Genomic DNA, 20,274 nt, shown 5'->3' on the forward strand with positions numbered 1-20,274 from the left:
GTGTGTGCGTTATGTATGTTTGCTGCTAGTGTGTATGCTGTTTATTTTACGGTATGGTATTATCTTGTGTGTGTATAAGTGTATTGCGTTAGAATGTTGGTGTGTGTTTGTGAGTATAATATGTTAGTGTGTGGTGTTAGAGTGTGTAAATTTGTTAGTGTATGGCAAGGCTCGAGAAACTCTGGGTGCCAGGGGGGAAAAAAGAATGCATGATCAATCCATGTTAGTAAATAAATACATAAATTGCTCATGATGGTTGTATTTACATGCAACATTTGAATATGCAGATACATGTGTGAAACTGAGTGACTCCTACAAATTAAATTATAAAGTATTTTATGACCAGTGGTGTGTTTATGGGTCTCCGTTGTCCTAAGCCTGACCTAGCGCATAGTCTTCAGACGCCACAAAATCTTCATTCCTCTAATTCTCTGGCAGTTTTTGTGCAAAGTGCCAGGATGTGGTGTCATGTCCCAGCGCTTTGCATTAGGTGTCAATTAATAGCTGCCACAGATGCCTGCACAGAACCTTGCAGTGTAACTTGGCTACTTTCGTGTTAGATTTCTCCAGTTGGCCCTTTACCGGCCCCTTGTAAAGCTGTACAGGGGTTGCCACCCTAGACCAAGGTCAGAAATTGCCAGATAAAATACCTTCGTTTGGGGAGGTGATTGTTAATATAGTTGTCCATGCAAGCATTACTATTCTGTCCCTTTCTCTGGTAAAAATTCTATTTTCTAGAATATTAATATTAATGTTGGTAAGTTACTTAAAGCAGGGTTGGGCAAATTCCCTGTGTTAGGCCCAGAATACTGGCTTTTTAGATTCTCTTGAAGCATTTTACTGCTTTTATTAATTCATATTAATGGCCTTTCTTTTTGTTGTGTTTTGCAGGTTCGGTAAGGTTTGGCTTTATTGCTGTTCGGACAATCACGGACGATTCAAGACTAAAGAAATGTTTTTAATGATTCCCTTAGAGTTTGCTTACTTAATTTAAGTATCCATGTTTAAGGAACAGTTTATTGTCCCATGCAGCCTCACCAAAGAAGAATGCATGTTAAAGTACTTAAATATACATTCTTTAACATATATGCAAAAAATAAAGTACTTGCCTTTTAAGAAGGACTCAATGTCACCTCCCTGGTCTGTTTTTGCACCACTAGTGGCTGCTTCTAGTTGCATAAAAATGATGCCTTTTGAAATAAGTTGGATCACTTTACATACATGTGAGAGGTATCTTGAACCCTCCTGTGGGTGAGGGGTGTACAGAATTCCTCCATGCATTTGAAAAGAGAAGAAAAAAATAATTGAACGGAGATACCCAGGAGGAGGAAAACAGATGGAACTTAAGGAACCTGATCACCAATCCCATAGGTTAACGTTTAAACAAAATATCTCCTAAAACAATTTCACTGACTACCAAACAAAAAGCATAAGCAGTTAGGTAGCCTTACCAGGCTTTGAAAACGCCATTTACTGCTTCTGGTTCCCTTAGATTGTCATTAATATGAAATGTATATTTTAATTGAGCACTTAAGTTTTGTTGTTTTGGGGGTTTTTGAGCTGTGCAGCCAACATGAAAGTTGAGGGAAAAGACTTTCTACTAAAAGTGGCTTCTAGATCTATTTGGTCTCTTGTGATTTAATCTCATGGGTGTATTTGATTCAGGGATAGTCCTTTTTTTATTATGTGTTTTATATAGCACCATCATATGCTGTAGTGCTGTCCTTTTTTTAATTGTACTACCTTCACGTTTTATACGTTCTTTTAGATGTTCCTCAACTCCAAGGTTCCCCACAGATGGTACGGCGAGATATAGGAATCTCTGTAACACACCGGTAAGCTAAAATATTATACAGTGTATTTTTCAAAATGTATAATGTAGTGCATTGTTACAAAGAGAAACTTTCACCAGACAATGGGTATAAAGAAAACTGTTCTTTGGATATGTTATCATACTTCTGTTTTTCAAATTCAGTCAAACATTATGGGGCAACAAATGTATATTTGAAACAATTCTTATAGCTTAAATTGTATTAAAACACCAAAGACAATGATGTGTAACTTTTAGTGATTTTTTTTTTTGTGTGTATATATAGTAGTGTGTTTATGTAAGCATTTACTCTTGTCAGGTTTTCTACAAAATCTTGGCTTTCTCAAGTTTGTCATGTATGTCAGAAAAGCATGATGTTTGGAGTCAAATGCAAACACTGTAGGTGAGTACTCGTTGCTCATGCAACGCAATGACAGCTTGCAATATTTTTTATATATATATTTACATGTTGTTTTTTGTTTACTTGGAAATATTTGGATTGGCTGATATAAAAATCTTAAAATAGTTTCCCTAATGCCACCAATACATACAGAAGTCTTGCTCTGTATGTGTGTTTTCATTACATTTAGAAACTGAAAGCTACCTCATCATTTCAGCATCCGGGCATTACACAAACTGCAATCACACATGCACCTTTGCTAGTGGTTCAGTGCTTTTCACTTTTGTAGCTATATTGTATTTTGTCAAAATAATTCTAATCACAGAACACAATACAAAGGTGTTGGTGTCTTGTGCTGTAGTCAGCCCCCCCCCCATGGTCTATAAGTTTATCCAAAATATCCAAAATATGAAAGTTTAGCTTCCTTGTTGTACACTTGTTGAGTATAATGTGCCCTTTTTGTTTTTCAGGTTAAAATGCCACAATAAATGCACGAAAGAGGCCCCTGCATGTAGAATATCATTCCTTCCTAGTAAGTTCGAAATAGAATTTATTTTGGAGACCACCTACATCGAAAGGTGGAGTTTGTTTAAAAACAAAACTAAATTTTTTATTTTCATTGCAGTACAACCAAAAATAAGAAGAACAGAGTCTGTTCCTTCTGACATTAACAACCAGGTGGACAGACCAGCAGAACCTCACTTCGGAACCCTTCCCAAAGCACTCACTAAGAAGGTATTACACAAACCAAATTGTGCTTCTAGCCAGCTCATCAACTAAAAAAAATGAATGCTAATTAATGACAACGTAAAGCCTTGTTAAAGCATAACATTTTGAAAGCGGGTATGAAGTATGTTTATGACAAATCTTATTGGGTTGCAAACAAGATCATATTTATTTTTGTATAAGGAACACCCTCCAGCAATAAATCACCTTGATTCAAGCAGCAATCCATCTTCTACCACCTCTTCCACGCCTTCATCTCCAGCACCTTTTCAGTCCTCAAACCCCTCCAGCGCAACTACTCCCCCAAATCCATCTCCAATGGGCCAGAGAGACAGTCGCTTCAGCTTCCCAGGTAACACACAAACCATATATATATAAATGAGACTAATCAATATAGATTTCTCTAGATTTAAACGGTATTTATCAGGGTGGGGAACATTTGAAACCTCAACCCTTAATGTTCTTACTCATTTGAAGAGTGTTCGAGGATACCGGGAGTGGCAGTCAAAACAACCCAAATTGTCCTGCCCAAGCTTCACTTTATATGTTTTCTCATATGTATTGTACTGTTTAATGAAAACAAACAAACAAAGCATTACAATTAGTTAGTCAATACTCGGCTTTTTAGCATGGAAGATTGGACAGTTTCAGTGTTGTTTCACTTGTTTGAAACAAGTCCTGTTAGTAGAAGTGTCTTAGTTTGATGGAATATTTAACCATTGCATTGCAAACACAATAAAATTTCCTTATGACAATGTGGAGTCTAAGACATGCGTACAAAGACACAAGGCAGGCCACTTTTCCATCCCTTACCCAACACATCACCAAGGCATCGGATTGGTGATGTGTTGGCCTCCACATGGCTTCATCTGTATACAGCTGGTCCAGCCTTATTAGATCTCATCAGTACAGAACACTAACTACTCTGGTAAATGCAAGTGAATTTTGAATTTAGCCAAGGATACTGAAGGTTTGTGGCCTTGCCATTGTCTAGTTACAACTTGGGCAACTAAATAGATATTGCAAACACATATACAGCATATGGTGCGTTCTTAAAGCATAATACATTTTACTTAGAATATGTCTTTGTTCATTGCACAGCTGTTGGGTGTGAAATCCAACAAAGGGTTATGCTCATGACTCAAAGAATTTGTAATAAGCCTAGATAGTAACTTTTATTTTTGTTTATAATATAAGGCTTTCTCTGTTGTTTGCATGCTTTCTTATTGCTTAACAAATGTCTAACCTAATCCATGAAAACACGGCTTCAATCAGTCAAGGTGTTCACTCCTAGAATCCCTTAGTTTATCTTCAGATTTAGATCCAGTGGGCACAGCTTCCCATGACCTGTTTAACAAGAATGATTATGTGTTGGCGTCTTTTTGGACTGGAAAGCTAACAGACCCACAGCCGTTGCAGAAGTATAATGTTCCCAATGTCCTTGTATATGGTCCTTGTGACCGACATTAGCGGGGTTAGCTATGACAAACATCTTTCCTGGTTGTTTTTAGTTATTCAGCTTTTTTTCCCCAAGAATGTAACAATTACTGTTATCTACAATCTGAAAAAAATCTTTATACTTCAAAAAGGATTCTAATGCTATCACAGCTTCAGAAATAAATTTGTAAAATAGACCATCTATCATATAATATATCTTTTTAAGAGTCTGGGATCATCAAAAGCCATAGATTTTAAAAAAAAAAATCTGTAATTTTCAGGAGATTCACATTCCTGGCCATGTTTTGAGCCATTTAATGTGATTTTTAGTAAACTGATAAAATTAATTGAGCTGATTACAGATGATCCCATTTCTGCCAGATTATTTAGGTTCAAAAAGAGGTGCTAGCCACCTGCCATGGACGTTACAGAGACGTATAACTGCAGTCTTTTAGATCGCCTAGCTGCTCTGAGGCTGCTTTTGTTGAAGAGGTTGAGTCACAAATTTAAGTATCCAAAATAGCTCTGTGGAGCCGGTCGGTCCAGCAGCTGTTCTTGGCACCTGTGCTTCTTCACTGACTGGGACAAGCAAAAGTTGGCCATGTTTTGACCCCTGCCTGCAAAATATGCCTCAAGGCTTATCAAACCAAGTTCAATGGAGGGAAATAAACCTAAAGTGAGTCATGTCGCTTTATTTTTCAATAGTTTAGATTAGCTCATCATGGTTATCCTATTACTTGGTAATGGGTTTTAACCGAGCAGAATTCTTTGTCACAAAGTAACAGGTTTATTTGGCACAACGTTTAAATTAGCATGTAATCTGTTTGTTTAATATCACAGCCTTGATAGACCGGACCCTGGTGCTACATGTTATGTGCAAATGGGCCAAAAACGATTCAAAATTTTCTGTTTCTTTTTGACCCCTTTGTTTTCAGGCAAATTTGTTGCCCGGTGCCCATATTCGCTCACACTCTCGTTCTCGTTCATTCTCAAGCTCTCTAAATGTTTCCCTACCTTCTCTGCCGACCACTTGTGCTACTGCCAACCGCTTCCGCATCTCCTTCACCTTCTATCGTCTCACTTATCCTCTCGGTTATATCTTAAATCCTTAATCTGCTATCTTTTTCTTTGTCTGCATCTCCGCAGACGTAACCCAGCAGCAACTTCCGCCAAAGTGGCAGCGTTGTGGCGATCCCCAATCTGGGAAGAGGGAGTCACTCAGGGAAACTTGGCAGCGATTGCAATGACGTCCTCCCTGATTGGAGGATCGGGGAGGACGTCACTGCAGCGCCGCTGTTCTGCTGGAAGTTCTCACCAGGCTATGTCTGCAGAGATGCATTTGCTAAAGCTAGCAGATAAAGGAGAAGATAGATGCGGAAGTGGTCGGCAGAGAAGGTAGGGGGAACATTTAGAGCACATGAGAAAGTGAGTGAATGTGGACCCACACACAGCTTTTTGCTTCATTTTTATACAATTCATACTTGTTTTTGGGTCTTACTAGTGTACCTGAGGTTTTTAGCACAAAAAAAAATAGAGCAAATGTAGAATCAAATATTTAGGAGATAATTACCAGGAATAAGAGCTATGTAATAAATATTAGTTGTTTCAAACATGTCCAAAAATTGATGGTGTACATAATATTTTCTTAGGTTTGCAGTGCGACATGTTTTGAACTGTAATAGTGATACCAGAGAGAGAGTAGCAGCAGATAAAAGATTCTAATAGAAGGAGACAAAATGGGAAGATTTGGTGTATGAACCAGAACATTCAAGAGAAGGAGAAGATACAGAGAACATCTTGTGCACATTATATTTATGGGATTGTCTTTCGTTTAATTTTACTATTGTTAGTAGAGTGCCTTTGAGTAATCTGGAGAGGGTTGTTACCGAAACCTTAGTCTGTATGCCCTTAGACTGCTGGATCAAATCAGGAGACAGATCTGAGCACGGTGTGGTTTTCAGTCTACCAACAGGATAGCAATGGTCAATTTATCAGTGAAGCCTACAAGAAGTGGGCACTACATTTCTAGATATATCTGCCTAAGACATTAGCAACTTATTGTTTCTGAGGTTGGAAAGGATGGGCTTTTCCTTGCCTGGCCGGTAACACTCTTGAGAGCCTTTCCTGGGAGAATATCTTTCTGCTGACTTGAGCTGTGTTCATTCAAACAGCATGCGGAGTGCATATTTAGTGGATGCATTTGGGACCGTCCCTGGTGTGTCTCCCAATGCTCTCTAACTGGTTGTTTTTCTCATTCTGCCTGGCTGGTTGCTGTCATCTTTTATTAAAAGCTGCCTACTACATTCAGCATAGACAACAATTTATCTTCCCAGGTGAGTCTGCTGCTTTAATCTTACTAACAGTCTTTTTTTCTGCTCTTGCAGTTTAATTTGTTCAACTCGGGATCTCACATCTGCTATGGATGAGGCCGTAATGCATGCTGGTGTTTTGTCAAGCCTGTTGTAAAACTAGAAATATAATAAAAAAGTAAAAATATGTCCTCACCAAATATAAAATCATATAGTCTTACTGAGAGAGGCTATGTTTGATGCTTCACTGATGTAAGCGTATACCATTTACATTCAGCATATAGCTTTTTGGTTTTGTGTTTTTGCCTGTTTAGCCAGATTATTTTCTTTTGACTATGCTTTATGGAGGTGTCGGTGAAAATATGATTTTTTTTTTTTATTTTTTTTTTTTCTTTCTCTCTTTATAGAAGTCTCCATTCCACTGCAAATAACTCAGCCACCTGAGCCTTGTGAAAATCCCAGGTAACCATACATCCGGTCTCTGCTGTAATGGATTCAATGCATGTTTTAGACAGTTTGCTTATTTACTTATCTAGGTCCAATAAAGTCACTAGCAGAACACGAATGGCTATAGACATATTCAGTTATTTCTCCCCCTAGCATCATCTCCGTTATGTTGCCTATTGCTGTTGATTATTTTGGATAGCCTTTGTAAAGGTTGATAACAAGAAGGCAGCGAATGTCATGACAGGGAATTGTTCAAGTAATGCAGGCACAGGCCTTGGCATATGCAAATAAAATCTTTTAAACAAATACAAAGAACAAAGTTTGTTGGTTTTTTTGGGTTTTTTTTAAATAAGTTGTGCTGGCAGTGCTTTCTTCTAAATGCACCACATTTGTTACATTTTGTAAGAAAGTTGATTTAAAATTAAAGAATGCTGCAGAAACTATATGTATAATGGAGTCTTAGATGTGCTAGTCTTATTAGTAAGCGCCAAATCATGCAGCGGCCATCGCACCATTTTTACGCATTTCTTTTGAGACTTAACTTTTTTTTTCTTAACATTAGTGCGGAGGGTGAAATGGAGACTGAAGTAGTAGAAGAACAAGATGCAGAGGTAATTAACAATTGAGATCTAATACCTTTTCAGTGGCTTACCACTAGGGGGCAATATACTTCAACATATGAATGCTCAATACAGTAAGTGTAATGAAATACACATGTAAAATAAGAACAAAATAGTGATCACGTTTGTTTTGTACAAAGTATTTAAGACATATGAGCTGCCAATAAATATATAATATTCAATAGTCTTAAACCGATTACATATTTGTGTTTAAACTTTTTGTTAATTGAATTTCTTGTTAAAAGGTGCTGTTCAGCCTCCTGGGCTAAAACAAGATGCAGTAATGGAAATATAATTCCCAGTACTGTTAAATGACCAAACTCTTGCCAGCAATAATTCTTTAATTTATATACAATTTTGCCTCAGTCATATTTGTGTCATGTGACACAACCTTATAGGATGTTGAAACAAACTGGAAATTATTTGATTTTAGGACAGCATAAACAAATCTGCTGGAGACCTTTTTTTCCCTTTTATTATGGAACAGCACCTATAATGAGTTTACACAGTTGGCATAATTGATTATACATTAACTATGGCAGATTTGTTTTTTTGTGGGTTTTTTTTTTGTTTTTTTTATGTCCAGACTAACCTGTATTAACATAGCAACCAAGAAAGGAAGTCCAAGCTCTAAAGAAATGCTTTAAGTGTTTCAGATCTGATCTTCAGTGGTCCAGTATAAAGCTTTTGTGTAGTAGGTAGTGATCTTGTTATTTCATTCACTACAGGCTGAGGAGCAAGACGCCAACAAGTCTGAGCCAGAGTATGATGATGATGAGCTAGATGAGCTTCCTCCCACCAGGTCTACAAGTGGAACTTTCAGGGGAATGATCTTCCGCAAGGCCAGTCAGACCAGCGTGTATCTGCAGGAATGGGACATTCCATTTGAGCAAATCGAACTTGGGGAGCTCATTGGCCAAGGGAGGTGGGGTAAAGTTTTTAGAGGCAAGTGGCATGGGGAGGTAGCCATCAGATTATTGGAGATTGATGGAAATAATCAAGACCACCTGAAGTTGTTCAAAAAAGAAGTTATGAACTACAGGCAGACACGTCACGAGAATGTGGTGCTTTTCATGGGAGCCTGCATGCACCCTCCACACTTGGCCATCATCACCAGGTCAGTAAACCTCAATGTCCTAAATGGGACAAGCCACTCTGAAGTGAAATGAGAAGCCAACGTATGTTCACTAGGTTAGAGTGATTTATTATATGAACTGTGCAATATATTGACTGTATAGTTAGTTCATCTGTGTTGTCCAAAATATGCACTAGGTAAGAGAAATTTTAGAATACACACTAATAAGTGTTATAAAATTAGCAATTTTATTTTATAAATACCATATTTCCGGACTTTTTCTTTTTCTTTCTTTTCAATCTTCTTTCAAATTTCCCATTGCGTGGTAGTCCATTGACCTGTATATGAACACTCTTCTTTTATGAAATAAAATTTAAGATCAGAGAGTAGATATCTGGAACCTGTCAGTGGTGTTAACCTACAAGTGGGTCTTGTTGGTTCTGCACCATGTATATGGTGACTGGATCTACCCTTGATACTATGTGCACTGTATTACAGCCATACCTATGATTTAACACTGCACAAATCCTTTTTTATGTGTAGTTTGCATGATCATACAGTTAAAGGTCAGAGGCATATAGCCATCCATATGTTAAAGTTAAGTCTCCTCAAATTGCTGCCATATCAGTTGGCAATGTAAGGAGCAGTTTTCCTGTGTGCCCTGAAACGTGTTGAGGAATCACAATGTGTTGTCATTACAGGGTTTATATTTTACCCTTTTTGTTTTACAGTTTTTGCAAAGGGAGGACACTTCACTCATTTGTTAGAGATCCCAAGACTTCCCTGGATATCAACAAAACCAGACAAATTGCACAAGAGATTATAAAGGTAAATAAGATTTGCATTGATGTGTGTATGAGTTAGGATAGTGTAAAAATAGTACAACTTTGTTCTGTGGCGAACCTTAAAATTCCTGAATTTGTACACCGCACGAGGTAGACCTTTACTGGTATGTTCCATTTGTTGGACTCTTCATTCAGTGCAGCACACATGTCACTAAAGCGTACAGTAGACCCCCCCATGCTAATAACATATTACATGTAAAACAAAATGCTGGACCTTGGCCTCTGGCCTCACCCAAGGATCTGAAATTTCAACAGACTATATAGTGTTTGTTGCCTACAGTGCAAACTCTACTCTTGTTGCTGTGTAAATAACTATTAACACTCTAACAGTAGGATCCGTGACTCATATTTGTGCTTTTTATATGGTTCTAGGTTTGTCCTTTTCATCTGTTATATGTGAAAATACATAAACTTAATCATATCATAAACTCTACCCATAAGGCAAACTCACAGTATTGCATTTTTAAAAGCACTAAAAACAAACCAAAGGTCAGTAGGTCTGAATCATGTTTTAAAGTAATATTTTTGTCTACTTTCTGGCTTCCATGTTTCGAGTGTTTTCTGACTTATGTATAGTTTTAATCAGGCTACCTGATTTAGATTTTTAGTATTGCTACTGGAACCACTCACTGCATTGTGACCTAAATGTTTCATTAGTCGTTGGTTTTCGATGGCGTTTATACGTACAGAGTCACATTTAATGTCTCTTTTGCAGGGTATGGGATATCTACATGCCAAAGGCATTGTCCACAAAGATTTAAAATCCAAGAATGTATTTTATGAAAATGGAAAAGTCATCATCACTGACTTTGGGTTATTTGGGATTTCAGGAGTGGTTCAAGAAGGAAGGTGAGTGGGGAGTGAGTCATTTTGTTGCTGTCTTTTAAATTCTAAAATCTTAGAGCAGAAATTGAACATAATGTTACTGCTAGAGAAAATGGATGTAAGCCAAATTAGCAAACTCACACTTGTTCTGTTGGATGTTTGCATGTTCATTGTGTCTTACAAAGGGCTCTTGTTGACCTGCAGCCTGACCTTTATATGTTTTGGTAGCCCAGTCCTATTAAAACAGTATTATAAACATTTAGTACTTTTGTTCAAACAGTTGCTTTGATCTCAGTATTAGATTTATTTTAAAGTGGTGTTTGTGTCCAAGTTTTTTAAATTCCAGGTTCAGTGAAGTCTGAGCAGCATTCCCTTTAGAAATAGTCACTTAGTTGAGTGCTGCCTGCTGGTGCACAACACAACATGTTAGGGCGCCCAGCAAGCTGTGCTGAGGAGCCACCAACTCAATGTGCAGTCATATTGTTGGAGCTAATACGCATTAGGTGTCTGACACCATATCATAAGATGCCTTGCAAGTGCATGATTATAATAAATGACAACATTTGTTTTCAGTGTGTCCTATGTGCATCAAATAGTCCACCCAGAAAGCTGTGGGGGGGGGGGGGCTGGGGACATTCATATGTCCTGTTAGTGCCTTCTCTACCAACTGCTGGATTTGTGGTTGACCAAATGTGGATTAAGGAGCTAGGATCAAAATCCTGATGGACATTAATTATATTGGATATAAAAAATAAAAAAAAATCACAGATGCCTAAAACATTGTAATGTTTGTGTTTCCCTTTTTTTCCTTTGTTTGTAGACGTGAGAATGAATTGAAGTTAACACATGATTGGCTGTGTTACTTGGCCCCAGAAATTGTTCGTGAAATGGCCCCAGGAAAAAATGAAGACAAGCTACCTTTCTCGAAAGCTGCTGATATTTATGCTTTTGGGTAAGGCCTCAACTGTGCATCTGTATTAATTACTATGCCGCTTAGGAATTCATTTGATTTTTCATAGTAACATATGGCTTGGTATTAACGTAACCCTTAACGCCTAACAAAATACGCATTGAAGGACATAGTACTAGACAAGTGTTAAAGCATCTCTTTTGCATTAAAATAGATTAATAGCTACGAAAATAGGCAAAAATACCTATAGCTATACACTGAAAGAAATATATGAACAAAAGTATTGGGACACCTGACCATTACCCCAACAGGGACTTGTATGATGTTGTATTCCAAATATACAAACATTTAATATGTAGTTGGTTCCCCCCCCCCCCCCCCCCCCCCTTGTAGCTATAACAGCTGCCACCTTTCTGGGAAGGCTTTTGGAGTGTTTCTGTGAAGATTTTTTGCCCATTCATCCAGTAGAGCGTTTATGCGGTCAGGCAGTGATGTTGGACGAGAAGGCCTGGCTCTCAATCCCCGTTCCAGTTCACCCCAAGGGTGTTCGATGGGGTTGAGGTCAGGGCTCTGTGTGCAGTACAGTCAAGTTCTTCCACGCCAAACACATCTAACCATGCTCTGTGCGCATGGGCGTAGGAACCGGGGGGGATAGATCCCCCCCAGTAACTCATGCGGGGGGACCGATAATTAAGAAATCCCCCCCAGGGCCAGGGCAACCGATCTTACGCGGTCCGCACCTCGAGCCCTGCTACTTACCTGTGGGAGGGTCTTCTGTACTGCACAGAGGAACCGGAACCCAGCAGAGTTCATGTGACATTACATCACATCCTCTGTGCAGTACCAGAGAACGCAGAGGGAGGCCGCGCCCTCTGCTGAAGACTGTGAGCGGCATCGAGGAGCTGCAGTGCAGGTAAGGGGGTGGGGAGGGTGTTTGAATAAGTATGCCTGATTGAGGGAATGAATCTGTGAATGAATGAGTGTGTGTGTGTGATAGAATGGATGTGTAAGTGCTGGAACCTAGGCATGATTGGACTGTGATTGATGTTAGCAATCACACTCCTATCATGCCAAGTCAGCCAGTACATGCTGAAACATAGCTAGCTGCCCCCCTTGTGTATTGATGCTGCCAGCAGTATGGGGTCTGCACATCACTTACAGCCACCGTGTACCAGCATGTACTGGCTGACTTGGCATGATAGGAGTGTGATTGCTAACAGCAATCACAGTCCCATCATGCCTAGGTTACAGCATTTACTGGTTGGATGTAAAGGTGCTGGAACCTAGGCAAGATGGGACTGTGATTGCTGTTAGCAATCACACTCCTATCATGCCAAGTCAGCCAGTACATGCTGAAACATAGCTAGCTGCCCCCCTTGTGTATTGATGCTGCCAGCAGTATGGGGTCTGCACATCACTTACAGCCACCCTTTACCAGCATGTACTGGCTGACTTGGCATGATAGGAGTGTGATTGCTAACAGCAATCACAGTCCCATCATGCCTAGGTTACAGCATTTACTGGTTGGATGTGAAGGTGCTGGAACCTAGGCAAGATGGGACTGTGATTGCTGTTGGCATGATAGGAGTGTGATTGCTAACAGCAATCACAGTCCCATCATGCCTAGGTTACAGCATTTACTGGTTGGATGTAAAGGTGCTGGAACCTAGGCAAGATGGGACTGTGATTGCTGTTAGCAATCACACTCCTATCATGCCAAGTCAGCCAGTACATGCTGAAACATAGCTAGCTGCCCCCCTTGTGTATTGATGCTGCCAGCAGTATGGGGTCTGCACATCACTTACAGACACCCTGTACCAAAATGTACTAGCTGCCTGGGTATGATAGGAGTGTGATTGCTGTTAGCAATCACACTCCTATCATGCCAAGTCATATTGCTAATTTTTTTTGTCCAATTGTGGTGTGTTACCTACTTTTATTAAAAATTTGAGTTTTTATTATTATTTTTAAAGGTGGGGGGTCATTTTCGGTTTTGGCTAAGTGAACCGTGAATGTTTTGGTCCAGAATTTTCATTTTGGTGCATCCCTAGAATAAATAGAACTATTTCATTTTTAATTATCCTGAATTTGTAGTCACAAAACTTTCTAGGCCCAGAAATCAGTGAGAGGAAAAGTAAAGGTTTTGTGTTATTTACTTTATTTTAATCTGCATATTTTATTAAAGGCCATATTTTCTCACAGTGAAAAATGAGTGTGGCCCGCGCACGTATACAATTCTGATGAAGTGCCCACTGCAGAAAAACCTTGGACACCCCTGGGGTAGACAGTGAGAAGGGGGGGGTAGGGAGAGGGTAGCTAGTGAGAAGGGGGGGGTAGGGAGAGGGTAGCTAGTGTGAAGGGGGTGGTAGGGAGAGGGTAGCTAGTGAGAAGGGGGCGATAGGGAGAGGGTAGCTAGTGAGAAGGGAGGGTAGGGAGAGGGTAGCTAGTGAGAAGGGAGGGGTGTAGATAGTAAGAAAGTGTGAGAGGGGGTAGATAGTGTGAGAAAGTGGGGATCTGATGGGGGAAAATGCTGTCCCCCCCCCCCCAGATTTTTAGGGGTTCCTACGCCCATGTCTGTGCGCTGGGGCACAGTCACGCTGGCATAGAAAAGGGCCTTCCCCAAACTGTTCCCACAAAGTTGGAAGCATAGCTTTATAGAAAATGTCTTGGTATGCTGAAGCATCCGCCAAACCCATACTCGCCCATCAGACTGCCAAAAAGACAGACGCGTGATTCGTCACTCCACAGAACATGTTTCCACTTCTCCAGTGGTGGTGTGCTTTACAGTGCTCTATGCGACGCTTGGTGATGTAAGGCCTGCATGCAGCTGCCTGGCCATGGAATCCCATCCCATGAAGCTCTCGCCCTAGTTTTTGTGCTGAGTGAATGCCAGTTGAAGTTTGGAACTCTTCAGCTATGGAATTCTAGTGTTGAAGACTTTTACGCACCATGAGCCTCAGCACTCCGTGACCGTGCTCTGTGACTTTGTGGTCTTCCGCTTTGTGGCTGAGTTGCTGCAATTCTTAAATGTGTCACTTTCCAATAATACTGCTTACAGTTTACCATGGAATACCTAGCAGAGATGAAATTTCACAATCTAACTTATCGCAGTACCATGCTTGAATTCACTGATCTCTTCAGAAGGACCCAGATGTTTGTAAATGCAGACTGCATAGCTAGGTGCTTGATTTTTTTTTTTACATCTGTGGCAATAAGTCTGATTGAAACTCCTAAATATAGAAACTAAGATGTGTGACCCAATACTTTTGGCCATATAGTGAATCATCATTGTAACCCAAATAGTCATTGTAATTTGATTAAATGTAACATACAGCATTGCTTTCTCCCACTGATGTGCATATTTTTTTTTTTTCGTTTTAAGAAGAAAAAAAGCCAGGTGGGAAAGCAAATGGTGGACCATGATCAGCAGTTTTAACATTTACCATCCGTCTTTTATCCATACCCAACCTAGGATCTACTTTTTTAATAAATGTGTTTCACTTGGCTTCTTTTTTAGAACTGTGTGGTATGAACTACAAGCTAGAGACTGGCCATTCAAAAGCCAAGCAGCTGAGGCTCTGATCTGGCAGATTGGAAGTGGTGAAGGTGTAAAGCAAGTCTTGTCTACAGTTAGCGTGGGGAAGGAAGTGACTGTAAGTGTTATTTCCTGCAAAGCATATGGCCTGACATTGGAAATGCATTGTATGTACTCATTAAATAGGTGTGTTTCGACCAAAAACAATACAACAAACTGGGTTTGCATTATTTGCACTCATAATTCTATTGTTACTAAACGCCAACTAAATCCAATTTTCTTTTTTGCATACCCTTGTCTGTACATACAATAAACCATTCAAAAACATTATATACCACTGGTACCATCTCATAAACACGCATCTGTAATCCAGTCTTGGGGTGTCATGATTCAGAGTTTAAAGTATAAACATGAGAGGGTTGCCATCACCTCCCTCTGTAACGCACATAACCACTGGCACACATATGTAAACTCCCTGCAAAGTACCTAAATATCTTTCCATAGGCGACCTTAAGATACTCTTATGATACCCATATGTTGATTAGATTGCAAGCCTAGAGATCATTTCTCAAATATTTGATCTTTGCAGGAAATCTTAGCAGCATGTTGGGCTTTTGATGTCGGTGAAAGACCAAGGTTTACTCTCCTCATGGAAATGCTGGAGAAGCTGCCAAAACTGAACCGACGGTTGTCCCATCCAGGGCACTTCTGGAAATCCGCAGAGTGAGTATCCTCTTTAGTTCTAACTGGAGTGCTGATGGGGACTGGCTGTAACACTGCTACTTTTACTGGGATCACCTTCCAGACAGGGGGCATCTTTTTGGGGTAAAGGGGGTTACCTGACACTTGATTTTTAGCCTGGCTGTTGTCAGATAGATCTTTATCTATCAGGAAACAAAAACAAACAAAAATCCCAACCTATGAATTATATATATAGTATAAACAGAAAAGTCTACTAACTGACTGGGTTTGAAATCCACATATAACCTCTCCAATTCTTCTTCTTTTTGCAGTTAATGAAGGGTGATGAGTCAGAGTAATCAGTCTACAGCCATGCACAAAAATTTAAGCTCTCAGTTTATCAAGCTTATAAAAAAAGATGTGCCCTAAATTTTCACCCTATGGCTGAAGTATAACAGTCTTATTTAGTACTTGTTTGTGTTGAATCTTCTTTAACTACATCCCTAGATCTTAAACCTATAATATATCTTATAAGATCAAAATTAAAATGTCACTAATGTGATTTTTTTTTTCCCCCTCATGTTCCCTGCTTTTTTTTTGTTTTGTTTGTTGCCTTTATTATTTCTATAGTTTCCCAGCTATTTCCCTTCTAAACATTATAAGCATGCATACCTTTACATACAAAATGCATAAGAATTATTATTATATGTGTGTGTGTATGTATATATATATGTGTATATGTATGTATATATATATGTGTGTGTATATATATATGTGTGTATGTGTATGTATGTATGTGTATATATATATATATATATATATATATTGTGTGTGTAAGTAGAGGTTGTAGCCGTATTAGTCCAGTGGTGTCAATATCAAATAACAGATGGAATAAGTATCTTGTGATAATACCTTTTTTTTATTGGACTAACAGAATTTTGGAATGACAAGCTTTCGAGAGCTCTTCTCCCTTTCTCAAGTCTAAAACATTTCTGAGCAAAACGACACATAGAATTCAGGGGGGGGGGGGGGCTTACTACTATCTGATAAGGGAGGGTGAGATGTTGTAAAAGTATGTGTCCCTCCAGAGGGTCATAAATGTTCTGAGTAGGGAATGTTAGTCCAATAAAAAAGGTATTATCACAAGATACTTATTCCATCTGTTATTTGAGATATATATATATATATATATATATATATATATATATATATATATATTATACACACATTATAATATTTATGTCCTGTGGTGCTGTATAGTGAGTAAATGTGCTATAAGTGGTTCACCACGTAACAATTTGGACCTAAAGAAACAAAGGGTAATGAAGGTCCTGCCAATCAAACTTATATTGTAGAGGACCACAAAATCTCTCTCTTCAGTATTTTAAAATTCTTTATCCTAGCACCAATCTGTATCATTCAGTGGCAGTCAGTGTAGTGTCTCTACTGGGTGCCCAGGTACCACTAATTCCTTTTCAAAAATACTATTATTTTACTCGTCGAGTAGGAAAGGGCTTTGGCTCTTTTTTGCAACCTGGGTTGCATATGAAAATGTTGCGTCTTTTAACGCTACCAAGCATGTACATTTTATGTATCACTTTTTGTTTAACTAAGAATATTTTTACTTTCCTTTCTTCTTGGTATAATATGCCGGTCTCATCATGGGCGTTCCTTTTTTCCATTCTTCATGGAACTTGCACAACTTTATGGATGTTTCTGCACTGTTTCTCTGGGCTTCCGATCTATTTACATCATCCTGTACTTGCAAACTTGACATTTGTTTTGGCAATTGCATATGTATTGATGAAGGCATTGGCACAACTTTTATATAAAGGGCCAATACTATGAGCATGGCATCCACATACACTGCCCAGTCACTAACAAATAATTTGCTTGGTTTGTGTTCCTCAGCAGCCTGGTGTTCCATGCACTGCCCACCTCTTGTCAAGCCTTTATATTACATGAGAACATAATAGATTTAATGATTCCATAATTGTTGCAAACAAACCTAAGAGGTCCTGTATTTGCATGCCATTGTTCTAAATCAAGAGCACACAGCTTTTCTTTTTACCGTCTTCGGCTACCAGACCTATATATACTGGTAATCTATGCTGGTATGCTAATAAATGGCATCTGTTCTAATGAGCCTATTGAAGATCAAAATCGGAAGGAAAGTAAATTCATTCCGTGCAAGCTTCCCCTCCCCTCATTGTAAATATCATCTTTGTTTGCAAAGATGGTTAGAAGATGCAGTAGCAGAGAAGGCTAAAGGTTCTTTTCATCAGTATGACCACTGGTCAAAATCTGTTTAGGACGCATGGGTCGACTATCATACATCACCAGTGGATCCAGCGATTAAGTTACTGCTTAGGACCTGAAAGAGAAAATATAGTGCAATGTGACAAACTGCAGCCTACACTGACACTGGTTTTGGTGGTGAAATCCCCGTAGCAGCCAGTGGAGCAGACCTATCAATTGGGTCATTCCATTTGATACTATGGTGACTGAGACCATGTCTCAGATTTTGCACCACAGCCACTATAGTGTGTTTTGTTACAGTAAGCATACCTTTCACATGATCCATACCTCTTACTGAATTATATGCTTGGATTCTGTCAAGCTGTGAGGAGTAGCCGAACAATCTTTCTGTTGTGTTACAGATGATGCTGGGAAACATATTTCTTTACCTGTACTAATTTTCTAATGCCCTGTCTCCTCACTAATGACTATCCCTGATTAACCCTTTGTTTTCTCCCTCCTATAGGTTATAGCTGACGGCACTAACTGGGCATTGCCTTGCATGCTTCCATGTGTCTTCTGCTAATCTTCAGCTTCATGGACAATTGCCTTCCATCCACAAAACAAAAATATTCACCAATATTAGAAAATCTTTTTTTAACCCTCGAATATTTATCTTCTGCTTTGGTCTCCTCTCACCTGCTATTTCCTTGGTGTGGGCTGTTTTGCTTGAATAACAAATTCTGACTGCGAAAAGCCAACTTGGCACTAACAATAGGACCAGCTGAGCTTTTGCAAGCACTTTTCGAGCAACAGTAACTTTCTCCCGAAATAATGTTTTACCAGCATTTTAGTGAAATGATTGCAAAATAATTGCACCGAGTGCTTTTCTTATGTACTACCCTGCTAATAAGCTATCGTATAGCATTAGTTTATATGTGTGCGTGTGGATAAGATTGTCTATCAGATAAGGGCCTCCTTACATGTGATTAATACACGTGTACATAATTTTTTGGTTAATTTATTTTTTATTTATAGCGCAAGGGTGTTTTATTATCTTTACTTGTAATTATGTGAAAGGATGATTATATTCTTCCACATGCTCAGTCATTCTGCACTGTTGTTGGGAAGATCAGCTGAGCGTGATATGTTAACATAATTATTAGAATGCCAGATGGACTCCTATACCTTCTTTATAGTCATTATATGAGTATTGTTATTTACCTCATTGAAAATATAACTTTGTTACTTTGTTCATTGAGCTGTTTAAGGAGTGATTAAGTTTTATTATGTATGTGTATATATATATATATATATATATATATATATATATTATTACAATAAGCAACCAATCAGGATAAAAGACAAAACACATGCTAGTATTCTAGGGAGTGTGTTAAAAGCACTTTTAAAAATGAAATGAAAACTGAACATTTAGACTTTTTTCCCATTCATAACTGATATTACACTCACATTTGGGAACTGCACTGCAATTATATTTTTTCCTTTGTTGTTTTTTTTTTTTTTATGACACCAGTTTTTCTTAGCACTACATTGTTAGTAGTCTGTAGGGTGAAAGTCTATCAAGAAATGGAGGTTGGTCAATATTTACATAAATGCATGTCTGGCATTCAGCTAATTTAATATAAAAGCCCCATTTTCAGTATTATATAGGATATTCAGCATATATGTCTAAGTTTTTATAGTGTGTGTTTTGTTTTTTTACCATTTTATGAAGTATATATAAAAAACTTTTAGAATATGTTTAATATTCTAGTCTTTATTTTAGCTATAAAATATTTAGCAAACAAGCCTCAAAACTTGAATATCAATGCAGCTTTTTAACATATTTTTTTTAAGCTAGAATTTGTTTCAGACCATGTTTAAGGGACCGAGTCTTTAAGGTGTCCAATTTAATTTGACTCTTAACCACAAGGCAGGCTTTCTTTTTTGTTGGGCAATCTTATAGCACACTATATTGATGATTGAGTTTTGAATTTTTTTTAACCCATCTAACTTAGATATGTTTGCTTTTTTTCCCCCTTTTTCCAGCATTAACAGTAGCAAAATTGTCCCCCGTTTTGAAAGGCTTGGCCTGGGAATCTTGGAGCAGGGTAATCAAAAGATCTAGACTGCTATGGAATGTCCAATTCTAAATTTCACTCCTAACACTGCAGAATCCAGCAGGTTTGAATTGAAACAGATTGCAGACACACTGATGACTCCCTTTTTTTGGTTACTGAATTCTTTTTAACCCATTCTGCACTAAACAGGAGCAATGCTGTGTCACCAGACCTTTTCAGTGCTGAATGGTTTACGCCTTAATCCTACCTGCTGTTTATGTTGTTTACACATGGTTTTAGGTATGTGAGCTGTTTCTTGATGGAAAATAATAAATGTGACTGACTTTTTTTTT

General features: G+C 38.6%; 1 protein-coding gene across 1 annotated transcript in view; it reads left to right on the forward strand.

The window, feature by feature from the left end:
- Nucleotides 1-19,989, forward strand: part of LOC149300887 (kinase suppressor of Ras 1-like) — a 69,457-nt gene extending 49,468 nt beyond the window's left edge. Inside the window, exons 5-20 of the mRNA XM_089484466.1 lie at nt 378-393; nt 1,787-1,835; nt 2,130-2,213; nt 2,681-2,742; nt 2,836-2,945; nt 3,120-3,288; nt 6,665-6,706; nt 7,090-7,144; nt 7,692-7,740; nt 8,478-8,866; nt 9,556-9,652; nt 10,385-10,518; nt 11,315-11,446; nt 14,922-15,057; nt 15,529-15,662; nt 19,911-19,989. Coding sequence (XP_089340592.1) covers nt 378-393; nt 1,787-1,835; nt 2,130-2,213; nt 2,681-2,742; nt 2,836-2,945; nt 3,120-3,288; nt 6,665-6,706; nt 7,090-7,144; nt 7,692-7,740; nt 8,478-8,866; nt 9,556-9,652; nt 10,385-10,518; nt 11,315-11,446; nt 14,922-15,057; nt 15,529-15,662; nt 19,911-19,989 — 1,737 coding nt within the window. The remainder of the gene's footprint in view (nt 1-377; nt 394-1,786; nt 1,836-2,129; nt 2,214-2,680; nt 2,743-2,835; nt 2,946-3,119; nt 3,289-6,664; nt 6,707-7,089; nt 7,145-7,691; nt 7,741-8,477; nt 8,867-9,555; nt 9,653-10,384; nt 10,519-11,314; nt 11,447-14,921; nt 15,058-15,528; nt 15,663-19,910) is intronic.
- Nucleotides 19,990-20,274: the final 285 nt, after the last annotated feature.

The sequence above is a fragment of the Sceloporus occidentalis genome, unplaced genomic scaffold (genome assembly GCF_023333645.1).
Source record: "Sceloporus occidentalis isolate IW3139 unplaced genomic scaffold, rSceOcc1.0.p SCAF_22, whole genome shotgun sequence".
Taxonomy (NCBI): domain Eukaryota; kingdom Metazoa; phylum Chordata; class Lepidosauria; order Squamata; family Phrynosomatidae; genus Sceloporus; species Sceloporus occidentalis.